Genomic DNA, 13055 nt, shown 5'->3' on the forward strand with positions numbered 1-13055 from the left:
AAAAATTTTAATGAGCATTTTTTGTACCGAATTTGATAAAAATCGGAGAAAATTCAAGTTCAAGTCCAAAATTTGTCAAAAAAATGATTCATCGTTCAAGTTCTCGTGCACTTTCAGAGGGAAAAACTTAATTTTTTTGTTATGAAACGTCAATCAACATCAAAAATATTTCTCATGATGAAAAAAAGTAAACAAACATTGACTCACGTCGCATTTCGTCGTATCTACATTTTATTTATTAACATTAATTTAAGCTAATGATAATTCTCTTGTAAACAAGATTAAAGTAACTAGACTTAATTCAACGCTTTTTTGGTTGTGTTTGGCAAGATGAGTGACATGAGCCCGCCCGCAATCAGCAAAAATGCCACAATGACAGTCGGCGCCGGGCAATGCGTATCCAGCAATTGTGCAATAACGACATTACCAATAATCCCGCCCAAACGTGCCGAAACCATGGAAACAGCAATTCCCGTCGCTCGCAAGTGTGTGGGGAAGACTTCGGTGATCAAACAATCCAACGCCGCATTTCCGCACGAAATAACTCCCGAAAAGATCGCTGACACGATGAGATTTTGCGTTTTATTCACGACGAACATCATGCCGGCGGAACACAATCCCGCCGAAACTGTCGAAAAAACCATGAAAAATTTCCGCCCGAGTGTATCCATGCCCAAAATGGCGATCAAATTCGCTGGCAAGGCCGCCGTAACGGAAATAAGGGATTCCAGATAGACCGTACTTGGAATTGCCGAGTTGCACGATTGAGATTTCGTGAGATGTGATTCCAAATTGACGACAAAATCGGTGACTTTGCATACGGAAGCACTTTCGCCGGGGAAATGGTTCGAATATTGGTCGAAACGGTTGAAAAGTTCGGGTAGCCACATCATTAGTCCGTAATAGCCGATGTGGAAGGTGAAGTTGATCGTTATTGAGATCATTGTGAATTTCAAGACGGGCGATTGGAAAAGTTGTTTTGTGGTATGGGTGACGTCCCACAGCATTTTTTTGAAATTTCCTTTGAGTGGGCGTTTTCGTTCTTCGAGCTCTTGGTTCAGATGATCGTCGATGATTAAACCTTTCACCGGGTAATCTGTCATTTCCTTGCCCGTATTGACTTTGTAGATCCATTGGAAGATGTTCAGGGCTTTTTCTTCCTTGCCACGTGACAACAGGAATTTCGGGCTTTCGGGCAAGTACAACAGCAGGGCACACACAATAAACGACGGGATGGCACAAATCATCAGAAATACGCGCCACGAGTTGTACACGAAATATTTTGTGACAAATCCAACGCCACTGGGAATTACCAACCAAGCCAAACTCGCGACAAAAATATTGCCAAGTGACCAAAATGCCGCCATGAAACTCAACATCGATCCACGTCGCGATTTCGGTTGAAATTCCGCAAAATATGACCAAATCACGGGTCCACTGCCGCCCAGTGCGACACCATTCAGAAAACGGAAAATCATGAAGGGCATGTAACTTTGGGCGAAAGACGACGCCACGATGCACAAGCCGTTCATCAGTGAGATCACAATCAAGACTTTCTTCCTGCCCATGCTGTCAGCTAACGAACCCCAGGTGTAAGCGCCCACCATCATCCCGATAAAGATGATCGAGTTGAGCCATCCCTTGGATTGCGTATCCAGCTCCAAGTCACATTCGGCCGACGGAAGGATGAACGACATCGAAATGACGTCCATTTCCTCGCTCATGCTCACGAGTCCGCATATTGCCAGCAGAATATAGTGAAATTTGCCGTATTGCGTAAGCTCGATGGCAGTTTCGAAATCCGCTTTTACGGGAAATGCCTTTTCCGGATCGCTTGGAAGTTTCTTTGGCGTGTCAGTTACCGTTGTCGTCGTGACAATTACGATGCTGTCGTGCGATGCTGCTGCAGTGTAGTTATCGTCCTCCGATTTTGTTACATTGGAATTTTTCGCGTTATATTGCGGGGGAAGGCCTTCTACCATTCTATGCACTCCGGATGGCGATCGAGAATTTGCGGCGTCTTGTCCAACAACCAAAAAAGACGTTGAAAATTTTTTTTCCGTTACTTGCGGAATAACTTTTTTAAATTTGGGTCCCTTGTGAGACGATGTGTCTTCGTAAACCGCACTTGTGCGATTAAGCTCCAAAATTTTGTCGACAATGCCTTTTATACCTTTTCACGAGAGTGTGTGTTTGTGTGTGAATACGGCAACAACGACGATCACACAAGTACACTTAATATTTATGTTTGTGTCTGAACTGCCTTAGAGAACAATGAAAATTGGTAAATGTCGGTATCTGGAAACAAATACCAGTTCATTGCGTCAATTAAAGAAGCTTTTTTCGGGTGACATTGACGAATTTCGTCGCACGAAGGATTGCGGGCCGTCATAAAAGTATCTTTGCACAACGCTTTTGGCCTAATTTTGCTCATCATCACACTATTTATCACTATTTACTCGCAACTTATCTCGCTCTCTCGTATATGTGACAAGTGCTAATCCCTGTAAAAATAATCATCATCTCTCGTACAAACAGAAGGAATTTTATTTTTATTAACAGAAGCACGTTACTAATTCACACCAGCACGCAAACCTTTTTATTTGTCTTCATACTACGAGTCCGTGGAGAACGAGTACACGCATCCGAATCACTCAGAAGTTGTAGTTTAACACGTTTTTGCCACTTGTTTTTTATTATCTTTATCAGCATCAACAATTTTTTTCCCTCTCATCTTTTGTATGTTATAAATAGAAATTGAAAATACATTGTTATCACGTCAATTTTTAAACAATGCGACGACAACTTTACTTTATTTGACAAATAACGACCCCTCATTAAACATTTAACTCAAGTTCATGATCCAGTTTTCACTGGATTTAAATTTTTAATCCGCAGGTGGTTTGTTTATGTTTTTTTTTTCAAAACATAACGAAAAAAATCAAAACATAAACAAAAAAAGTGCGAAAGGTCGGATTTTTCCAGTTTTTTTTTTGACGCATTCTCTTAGTCATCAGTCGTCGTCGTTGTCTTATCAGTTTAATTTATGCTCGTTGTTTGTGCCTTTTTTCATTAATAAATATATTAACGAAATTTCAGCGTAGAAGTTTTGTAATAAAAGTCGCATGCAGGTGTTAAAAGTTTCATAAGACGCGGGCGAAAGAGAAGACGTGGAAACAGAAGCGTGTGTGTGAGTCACTTGTCTTGTCGCTCGTCTCAATGGATTTTTTTTTGCGTAGCAAAAGTTTCGAAAGAAAGTTGATGGAGTGTGTGTCATAGCTATTTAACACCCGAAACTTGTGAATCACTCACGAATAAATTAAAAATGAAATTTGATGCAAATTAAGAGGAGGTAGCGTAGTTTTATGGCAAAATAAGGTGAAAGGAAATGGAACGCCTTATGGCGTTTATTGATGGTGAAAATGCTTCACGGTAAGACAAAATTTGTTTATTTTTTAAAAATTTAATTTTTTTTGGTGAGTTAGTGAAAAAATTTTTTGAATTAATAATGAAAATTTTTGAACTGATTATTATTTACTGAAAATATATTTTTCGAATAAAAATTATTATTGATGAATAAAAAAAAAGAAAAAAAATCGCTCCTGATAGCAGATAAAAATTATTTTACATATTAAAAATTTATTTATCAATATAATTATTTAAAAATTAGTTAAATTTAATAAAAACATATAAATTAAATAAAAAATTGAAATAAATATTAATTAAATTGGAAAAATTAAATATAATTTCTTTTAAATTTTTAAGAATTTGATTTATAAAAAATCTCTTAGATTTTTTCAAAAATCATATAAATTAATATTTTTATTAAATTAAATTTTTAAATTTTAATTTAATTTTTTTATTTTATTTATTCATTTAAAAATTTAAATTTTTTTAATTTTATTTTATTTCAAAATTGTTATTTTTATTTTTCGTTTAAAAAGTAATCGTAATTTTGTGTGTCAAGTTAGGGTTTGAAGATCTGATTTTTGATTTTTTTCTTTATTTATTTATTAATTAAAAAAAAATTAAATTAATAAAAAAAATAAGAATAAAAACTTAATTTTACATAAAAAGAAGAAAAATTTTCGTCAAATAGAGCTCGTTGCTGGAATATTCTTATTTTCGTCATTTTTCAGGTATGTAAATTATTTACATAAAAAATTTACAAATATAAATTTTATGAAAAATAACTCATCAAATTAATTTAAAATTCATCCCACTGTGCTTTCCTCGAGTTTGCCATATCTGTCACCATACCTCCTCAATTATCGCGTAAGTATAAATAATTTTCATTAAAATATTCATCGTTTGACATTTTCCTCATCGTACTTTGTGTCAAACCATGTCGTCGGGTCTTCACAGCATTTCACTTCCTCTTGTGTGTAAAATACGTTCCAAAGGACTCATTACCTTAAATGTTCACATATTAAATTTTCCTTTTCTTTTTGCTCATTCTCCTCTATTTTGCCCTAAATAGAACAATGTGCTGTCTAATGAGCCGCATCATCAGCAACGACGTAAGATTGTCTTTTTCAAGAAATACCAAAGTATTTTTACCTCGTTTACGTTTCTTTCTTCATCTCTCACTTTATGGCATCAAAGGATGATTATTACATTGCAATGAGCTAAAAATATGCCTTTTATTGCTCGTTTCTCTTCTAAAAGGTAGCTAGTCCAAGTCTTTAACTGTGAAACACGACTTTAATGAATGTGCAATTAAATTAATAATTAAACAAAATATTTTACATATCAAAGGAATTTTTTTTCAATCAACTACCAGTCGTCTCCATTGGTATTTTCATAACACGTGTTTGAAAATCATGACCCTTGTTACAAAAAAATCCGGTAATTAGATTAGAAGTAAAAGTAAAAGTCAAGGTCAACGATTGTTTTTTTAAGGGAAAAGAAGATAAACGCAAAAATCGTTTCAAAAAGAATAATTAATGGGCAGCCAGCAATAATTTTTCTTTTGACTTATAGTTGTTTGCTGGATTTTTTTTATGTACGCATTTTTTTCTCATTTCCTCATTCGTTAATGAATAATGTATTAAAATATGTGAGAACGCAAAAAAATGCGAGCAAAGACGATCCAATCCTTAATTAAATTTTGTTACAATAAAAAAAACGAAAGAAAAAAAAGAAGACGAGGAAAAATTGTACGATACGAGAAAAAAATGCGAATGAAAGAGCTTATTAGTAGTGCAGCTCCTGAATGAAAATGACTGGAAAAAGAACGTTTCTTGGAAATAATTTCTCATTTTTTTTTCTTCAAAGAACTTAATTCAGTTTAATTAATTTTAAATTGCTTCTAGTTCGTCTACTGCAGATTTTTTAATTTTTGTAAGGTCTTCGGGGCGTTTTTCATGAAATCTCAAATTTATACTTTTGACAACAATCGTCATAATTTACGACTTGTAATCATGTTCAAGGACATTTTCTATCCTTTTTGTATTATTGAATTATCACTTTGATCATTCTTGTTCAGTGTCATCTTTTCGCGTCGAAATTGGACTCACTCTCGAAATTTTTTTGGTAAACAAATAAAACTTGACGACGACGCACATCCAATAAATAATCATGTTCTACAATATGTTTCCATCTTGCTTTTCACACGTTTTGCCTACAAGTTTTCCTTCCTTTTGTAAACTCACAAGAAGATTGAGATCTTAAATATACATATTTTTTTTTTGTTGATTTTCTTCTCTCGACTTTTTATCATCATCTACATCATGAATATCGGCATATATTAACAAAAAGAAAAAGAAAATGGACTGAAGATAAATTTCTCTCGAATTTGAGCGCAAAATTGTAATAAAAAACCCACGAGGAGCTCAATTCTCGGTAAAAATGCGTATCCATTGAGTCAACATTACGATGATGATGAGATTGTAACGGAAGAAATAAACGAATATTGCGAGTAACATTCCGACCGAAACAAAAAAAAATGAATAAATAAAAGCAGTGAGAAGGCAAAACGTTTCAAACGGATATCAATATGCAGAAAAAATATCAAATTCTCTCTTAAAGCTGTTTTTTTTTTGTTCAAATTGACAAAAAAATATCGATTTCCATCCAGGTTTAATAAAACACGTGTCAAAGGTCCTCGTGTTGTTTATCGACATTTTAACTTCAATTTTTGCTCTGTGTTGCGTGATGCGCTTGTTTATCCGCGAGCGCCAATAATATCGAGGGACTAATGGAAAAAAAGAGTATTATTTACAGCCTATTTTAGCATGCAATAAAATAAAAATAATAATTTTTTATTTCCCTTGAGAATCGTGTGTTGACTATCGTGATGGCAGTATGAGCAGAGGAAACAAAAATGAAGAAGAGAGGACAAGCCCATAAGCCTATGTCAATCATTTTCATATTAAAAAACTTTTACCGGGTTCGTACATTATTATTATTTTTATGGTTATGTCAATATTGGGCTTCCAAAGTAAAAGGGAATTTTTGTTTATTCGTTCGATGTTATTGATTTTTGTTTTTTTTTACCGCATTTCGTTAGAAAAATGCGGTAATAAACGAAAAATATTGGTTCGAATTTATTTAAATAAATTTAAAATAAATTTAAATAATTAAATAAATAAATTTAAATAATTTTGTAGAAAAATCGCAAAAATAATAAATTAAAAAAAAAATTAAAAAAATTAAAATGCGGTAATTCTTTAAATAAAACATAAATTTTCTAAAAATTTTTTCAAAAAAATTATGTTTCAAAATTTTTGACAGTTTTTTTATGAAATATTTTTTTTGTTGAAATTTTTAACTTGGAATACTCTTATATCAATTTTAAATTATTGTATCTCAATATAGACCATTAAAACAAATAAAATATTCATTAATGATCAAAAATTGTTTGAATTTTGTCATTTTGTATGAAAAAGTATTTCAAATTTTTTTTTTATTTTTTTGCCCCCCCATTTTGAAAAAAAAATTTTGGGACAAAAAGTTCGAAAAAAATTTGGAGCGGCCTAATGCGGTTAAAAAAACTGGTAATTTTAATATTTTTGCAGAAATTAAAAATTTTTGTGTAAAAAAATATATTTTTCCCGAATTTATTTCTAAAAAAAAATAAAAAACTTAAAATGCGGTAATGTGGATATAAAAATCTGGTAATTTTAAGGTTTTGTCTTGGTTTTGTCAGAATTTAAATAGAATTTAGTGCAGGAGCAAAGCAAATATTCAAACATTTACTTGTAAAACTAAAATATTTAAACTTAACCCATATTTTTTTTTTGCGAGACAATAAAGTTCAAGGTCTAAAGATATTTCGTCAGAACACGAAGACACGACATAAAGTGAAAAAAACGAGTGCATTCGCGGCGTAATTTTTTTTTCTTCTGTAAAAAGAAGGAAGCACTTAATTAAGGCCAATTTTTCGATTTAATTTAATTTTATGAACATGTCGTCGCGACTTTTTATTCAAGCTTGATTCAAGCAACTCCAGCGGTCGTAGTTTCTCGACGTAAAATTTCCTGCGACGCACTCAGATCAAAGTCAATCATCGTTAAACATTTCACGTTAAATTTGTGGTCTTTGCGTACAAAACGGAAGGCAGGCAGCTCGTTACATTCTCATTATGAACGCCTATTAGCTGTGGCATATTAATTAGAAGGCATGCAGCGTAGTTGCTGCGGGAACGATATAGACCGCCATAATTGTTAGTTTGTTTCCAAAACACAGCAAATTATTAGTTCTCGAACACACACTTTTCCCAAACAATAAATAAATACGAATTTTGTGTGGAACAAACTTTCAGCAACAAACTCATTAATATTCGTCGAGATGAAGTAATTTAATTATGTAATTTAATTAGATGGTTTTTCCGAGTTGCTTTCCAGTTAGCTTAACAGAACATTTCATTTCCACACACAAAAAGTGTTGTTTCGAATTGTTTGTGAAATTGTGGTTGGTTTCGCCTGCATTTTGTTGCAAAAATTAAAATTTTCACGAAACATTGACAAAAAAGCAGGATGACACATGGAAGGATCCAAAATTCTATCATAAATTTTTCAGGGTAGAACCAAAAATATTGCTTTATTGGTCAGCAGTAAAATCCAAATTGAGCACTTTTGGCATAAGTAACCGCATGGAACCAATTTATTTGTTGCTAAATTTGATCTAGTTACGTCACATGCTTAATAAATCGGCAACCTTGGTAAATAAAGTTTATAACGACGACGATGAAAATTTCCGTAAACATTAAATTTATTGTCGGTAACAGGCAAGTTGGCGGTATTTTTATGGACTAAAAACTTGTCTGATATTTCTTCATTAAAATACTTGCAATTTTTTTTTGAAAGATAAGAAGTAATGATGGATTACTATTTTTAACATTTCCAATTAAAATGTTCATCATTTAATGCGGAAAAAATTTTTTTTTCACTTTTTGAATAAATTTTAGTGAAACGGACTAATTTCCATGTCAATAAAAAAAAGTTTAGGTCAAGCTTTTAAAAATCCGTCATTTTTTCGGCTTGTAAAATAAAAGATTTCCACAACGAAAAACATTTTTTGTTTGCTTTTATTGAAATATTTTTGAACTTTCATAGGAAGAAAAATATGTCTAAATTTTTTCCGGGCCATTAATCATTGAAATCCCTCATTTATTTTCAACAGTTACTAAGTAGATCCGTTAGCAATCCGCAAAATACATAAAAATTACGTAAAAAAGGACGACAGGAAATGGACGAACACGCGTTTTTTTAATCTTCAGTATAGATTTTCCTCAGAAAAAAATATGAATGTACACGGAAAACATCTTTGGATTAGCATAAATATCATATTTATCGACCGAAAATTGTCTTGCTTGGGAATTAGATGTGGTCGACTAATCTATTACGACTACATATTCGTGTTAAAAAAGGAAGTTTAATGACCTTGAACACTTTTTTTTTGTCTAAAAATATTTTTTTTTTGGTGCAAGGCGTCTCCATTTTGCGCTTTTCCAATATTAAACTTAATGATGGCTTATCTGGTTCCGTTTGTTGTACTTTTTTTTTGTTGGGTAATTTCCTGTAAACACGTACAGGAAGTGTGTTTGTGTGTACGGGCTCAAGGGCATCAGACACGCTTCTTTGCGAATGATGAGAAACGTTTTCTAAGAAAATCTCTCAAATACGTAATTCATTATTATATTTAATGCGGAAAAAATAAAGGAAAAATTTCGTAATGAAAATGTTTTTTTTTTATATAAGCTATTTCTGCTTCTGATGTTTAAATTGAATCAATTTTTGTTGATGATTTTATTAGATTTTTAATATTGGTTTAATATTAAAATAAACAAAAATAGATTTTATATACTTAAATATTGAAAGTAAAATTTGATTTTTGCCAATTTTTAATGGAATTTTAAAAATTCACTGAATTGAAATTAAACGAAAATGAGTCCTTGAAAAGTTCTTTTGAAGAAAATTTACAGAGAATTAAGGTATTTTGTTCATAAAAAACATAAAAGTGAGACAAAAACTTCACAAAAGGAAAATAAAGCAGAATTCTATTATTTTATGATTACTTCTGGGAATCATTTGTGTTTCAACTTATTTCTTTAACTGTGCGCCATGTTGTGCTCTGCGACTTTAAGAAAGAGTGCTTCTTAGTTGATTTTATTATTCATTACAATTTTGCTTGCATAAAGCAATTTCACGACGGATTTGCCTTGTTGAACAATTTTTCCTTCATTTTTCTTCTCTTTTTTGTTGTAAAAAAGACTCAGAACAAAAAAATAAGCCGTTTAGCGGAAATGTAATAAAATAACATTGTTTCAATTTTCAAAATGGGTTCCGGATTGAAAGTACAGAAAAAAGACTCAATCCGCTTTTCTTTGTTCGTTCTTTTTTTTTTCTTGAGGATTAATTTGCGTCGATCGATTTTTTTTTATGATTTATTCACGGATTTATTTTTTTCTGGGTGAGTGTCCTCAAAAGATATTGAACACCTATTATTAGGCGTTTCGTGTGTGTTTGTCTGCGTTAATAATGCATGATGTCTAGTTTTGTCTTCAATCATTTTCTATTTGCATGTCGATATTACTCCGCCTTTGTACTTAAAAATATGAGTCACTTGCTTGTCTTTGTCTCGTTAATCTCTCGTTACACAGAAAATTCACAAGTATAATGGCGATGATAATAAAATGATAATCAGTGAAATGCTAATAAACACTAATCAACGCTTCCCACACGAAGAATATTGTCTCACATTGTAATATTAATGTCGTTCGTTGTCATCATGTTAATTTTCACATTCATTACAAATTTTATGGAAAATATAAACAAGAAGCCTCATTTTTTTCCTTGACTGATCCCGTTGTTCATCATTTCATTTTGATGTTGTGCGGTTTGTTGTTGCCGTGTTGGTAACGAGGGTAACTATTAGTAACGAGTTGCTCCAAACATTCAACAATGGCGCCATGGACTTGTATGTTTGAGTCTTGTTGTTTGAAAAATTTTCTAACAAAAGATTCATACAAATATAGATGCAGATGAAAAAGGTTGGTTGGTTGTTATTTTGTAGGGTGAAGTAGTTTCGATACATTTGAAAACATCTGTTGTCATGTGACTCGACAGGGATGTACAATTTGATGTTATGGAAGGTCATTGAATATATTTGTAAATGGGTCAAAAAAGGACAAAATGATCTTCATTAGGTTCGTTCGATGCACAGCTGGAGCAGAGTTTTATGAAGAATTTGAATCTAATGAGATCTGCTTGGATATTTTTATAAAATTTTTCTTGTTTGCTGAATTTAAGTTTCATTAGATACAATTTTTGCTTAAAGTTTGTCGAACAAAGCTAATTTGAAAAAATTTCTAATATTTAGTTCATCGAACAGATCTAAAATATGTCGAGATCTAAAAAACGAATGTACCTAAAACTTTCTTTTCAGACCTTTAACTATCATAAAAGTTTAGAAAAGAAAATTTTAGCTTCGTTCGTTATTATATCTTGTCAGTTTTTCGATCTCGATATCCCATAGGTCTGTTCGATGAATATTTTATGTGAAAATGATCAAACATTTTTCGAGATCGAAGACTGACAAGATCTAATAACGAACGAGCTTTAAATTTTCTCTTTCAAGCTTTAATTTTAGTTTCGTTCGTTATTAGATCTTGTCAGTTTTTCGATCTCGAAATCTTTTAGGTCTGTTCGATGAATATTTTATTCAAAAATGATCAAACATTTTTCTAGATCGAAAACTGAGAAGATCTAATAAAGAACGAACCTAAAATTTTCTTTTTTAAGCTTCAATTTTAGGTTCGTTCATTATTAGATCTTGTCAGTTTTTCGATCTCGAAAGCTTTTAGGTCTGTTCGAAGATGTAGAAATGATCTAACATTTTTCGAGATCGAAAAAAATAAAGATCAAATAACGAACGAAGTTAAAAACTTTTTTTGAAAAGCTTTAAAAAGAAAATTTTAAATTCGTTCGTTATTTGATTGTTTCTTTCTTTCGATCTCGAAATCTCATAGCTCTGTTCGATGAGCATCTCTCAATAAATAATCATCAAATTAGGTTTGTTCGACAACAAACAATAAACAAAAATTAAATCTTTTGTCAATAAAATAAATCAAGCTCAATATGTTTCTCCTTATATTTGTGCAACAATACCACCTGCGTCACCTATCGATCTAATTAACTTCAGTCCGCCTCCCTTTGGCTTCAAATTTTACTCAGATCATGTACAACCGAAATTCCATTGTGTCTCATAGCTACAATAACTCCACGGCAAAAATTGATTAGTTTTAGTATACTGTAACATTTCCCAATGTACCGATTTTCCAATTACCATAGGTACATTTAATATTACTCACAAAATTTCCTATCTCTGCATGGCTGTGTGTTTTGCTGAGTCGCAATCATAGACATTCACAAACCTTTAAATTTATATTAAACTCAAATTATTTCCTTCTGCAGAACATAAATATGGAGCGCGCACACACATCGTTTAGTTATTTATACAGAAATGCCTGCAGAGTACTAAACTAACTAAATTATTACGTGAATGCTCGTGATTCATACATACGGAAAAATTGGAAAATATGGAAAATGAATAGGAAAATTATTTCTGTTTCCATGTTGAAGAGAAGTAGCGTAACGGAAGATAGACGATGTCGGTGATGGTAATATTCTTGCTCAACATTTCTTGTTCGTTGGAAGTTACATAATGGTATCATGAAAGCACGAAAAGCTGTTTCTATTGTGTATCAAGGATATCTTTCTCTATATTGGGGTCTCACAACCGGCGTTTTTATTATAAAAGTACAGCTTTGAAGGTAGTCGATTACGTGTCGCGAATATTTTAACGATTTTCTTTTGTTTTAAGTGCACACCATTCGTTCCGTGGTTGCTGGTACATTTCAAGAAAATCAATAAATAAAATATAGAAAAGAACTCATGAGAGAGCGAGCGAGAGAGACTTTTCAAAGTGACACGAACGGGACAGAAAACTTTAATCATGTTCAAATTAAGCACGATATTTCACTCTGTCAAACAAGCAGTCTGCACATGTCATGTCGTTACATTTCATTGTCTTCCTTATCGTTTGCGAGCTGTCCATTGCAGCAAGCACTTTACTCTGTCTCTCTCCGTGGCTGGTAATAGATTGTCCCATTCATCATTGTCTAGATTTCGGTTAGGATTTCATTCTAAATTATCACTTGCGATGACACGTTTCAATAAACCAAACACAAGAAAAAAAGGAAAATGGAGCTCCGTGTGACAAGTGATGACAAAGCAGAAAATTAATTGAGATTTTCTAAGATCAAAGCTTTGCTTTTATTGTCGATATCTCTTGACAAATTTATATATCTCTGTGTGTTGATCCCAATTTTGGGTCACAAATTATGCTTCGAGTAAATGTAATTTGCATTCATAATCCTTCTCTTATGGATTTCGGTCCTCATTCGTCTGTACAATTCAAGAATCGAGATAGGAGAAACTCTTTCATCAGCAACAGAAACACACAAACTTTAATGTAATATCATAATAAGGACACTTTAATCCTTTTTCTCTTTGTTTTTCTTATTAAGTTGTCTCTATCTCTCTCTCTAA

The 13055-nt window shown here is 32.2% G+C and overlaps 2 protein-coding genes across 4 annotated transcripts in view; both read right to left on the reverse strand.

Annotated features, from left to right (window-relative positions):
* LOC134832916 (protein NDRG3) overlaps positions 1-13055 on the reverse strand; it is a 39736-nt gene that overhangs the window by 6195 nt on the left and 20486 nt on the right. The window lies entirely within an intron of this gene.
* LOC134831051 (synaptic vesicle glycoprotein 2C) lies at positions 213-2150 on the reverse strand. Its single transcript, XM_063844690.1, has one exon. It carries the CDS (start codon positions 1980-1982, stop codon positions 297-299), a length of 1686 nt encoding a protein of 561 aa, XP_063700760.1. The 5' UTR covers positions 1983-2150; the 3' UTR covers positions 213-296.

This window comes from Culicoides brevitarsis, chromosome 2 (genome assembly GCF_036172545.1).
Source record: "Culicoides brevitarsis isolate CSIRO-B50_1 chromosome 2, AGI_CSIRO_Cbre_v1, whole genome shotgun sequence".
NCBI classification, from domain to species: Eukaryota; Metazoa; Arthropoda; class Insecta; order Diptera; family Ceratopogonidae; genus Culicoides; species Culicoides brevitarsis.

What these genes read in the sequence shown, in the direction of transcription:
- LOC134831051 (XM_063844690.1), bottom strand. Translation starts at nt 1,982, where the DNA reads ATGGTAGAAGGCCTTCCCCCGCAATATAACGCGAAAAATTCCAATGTA.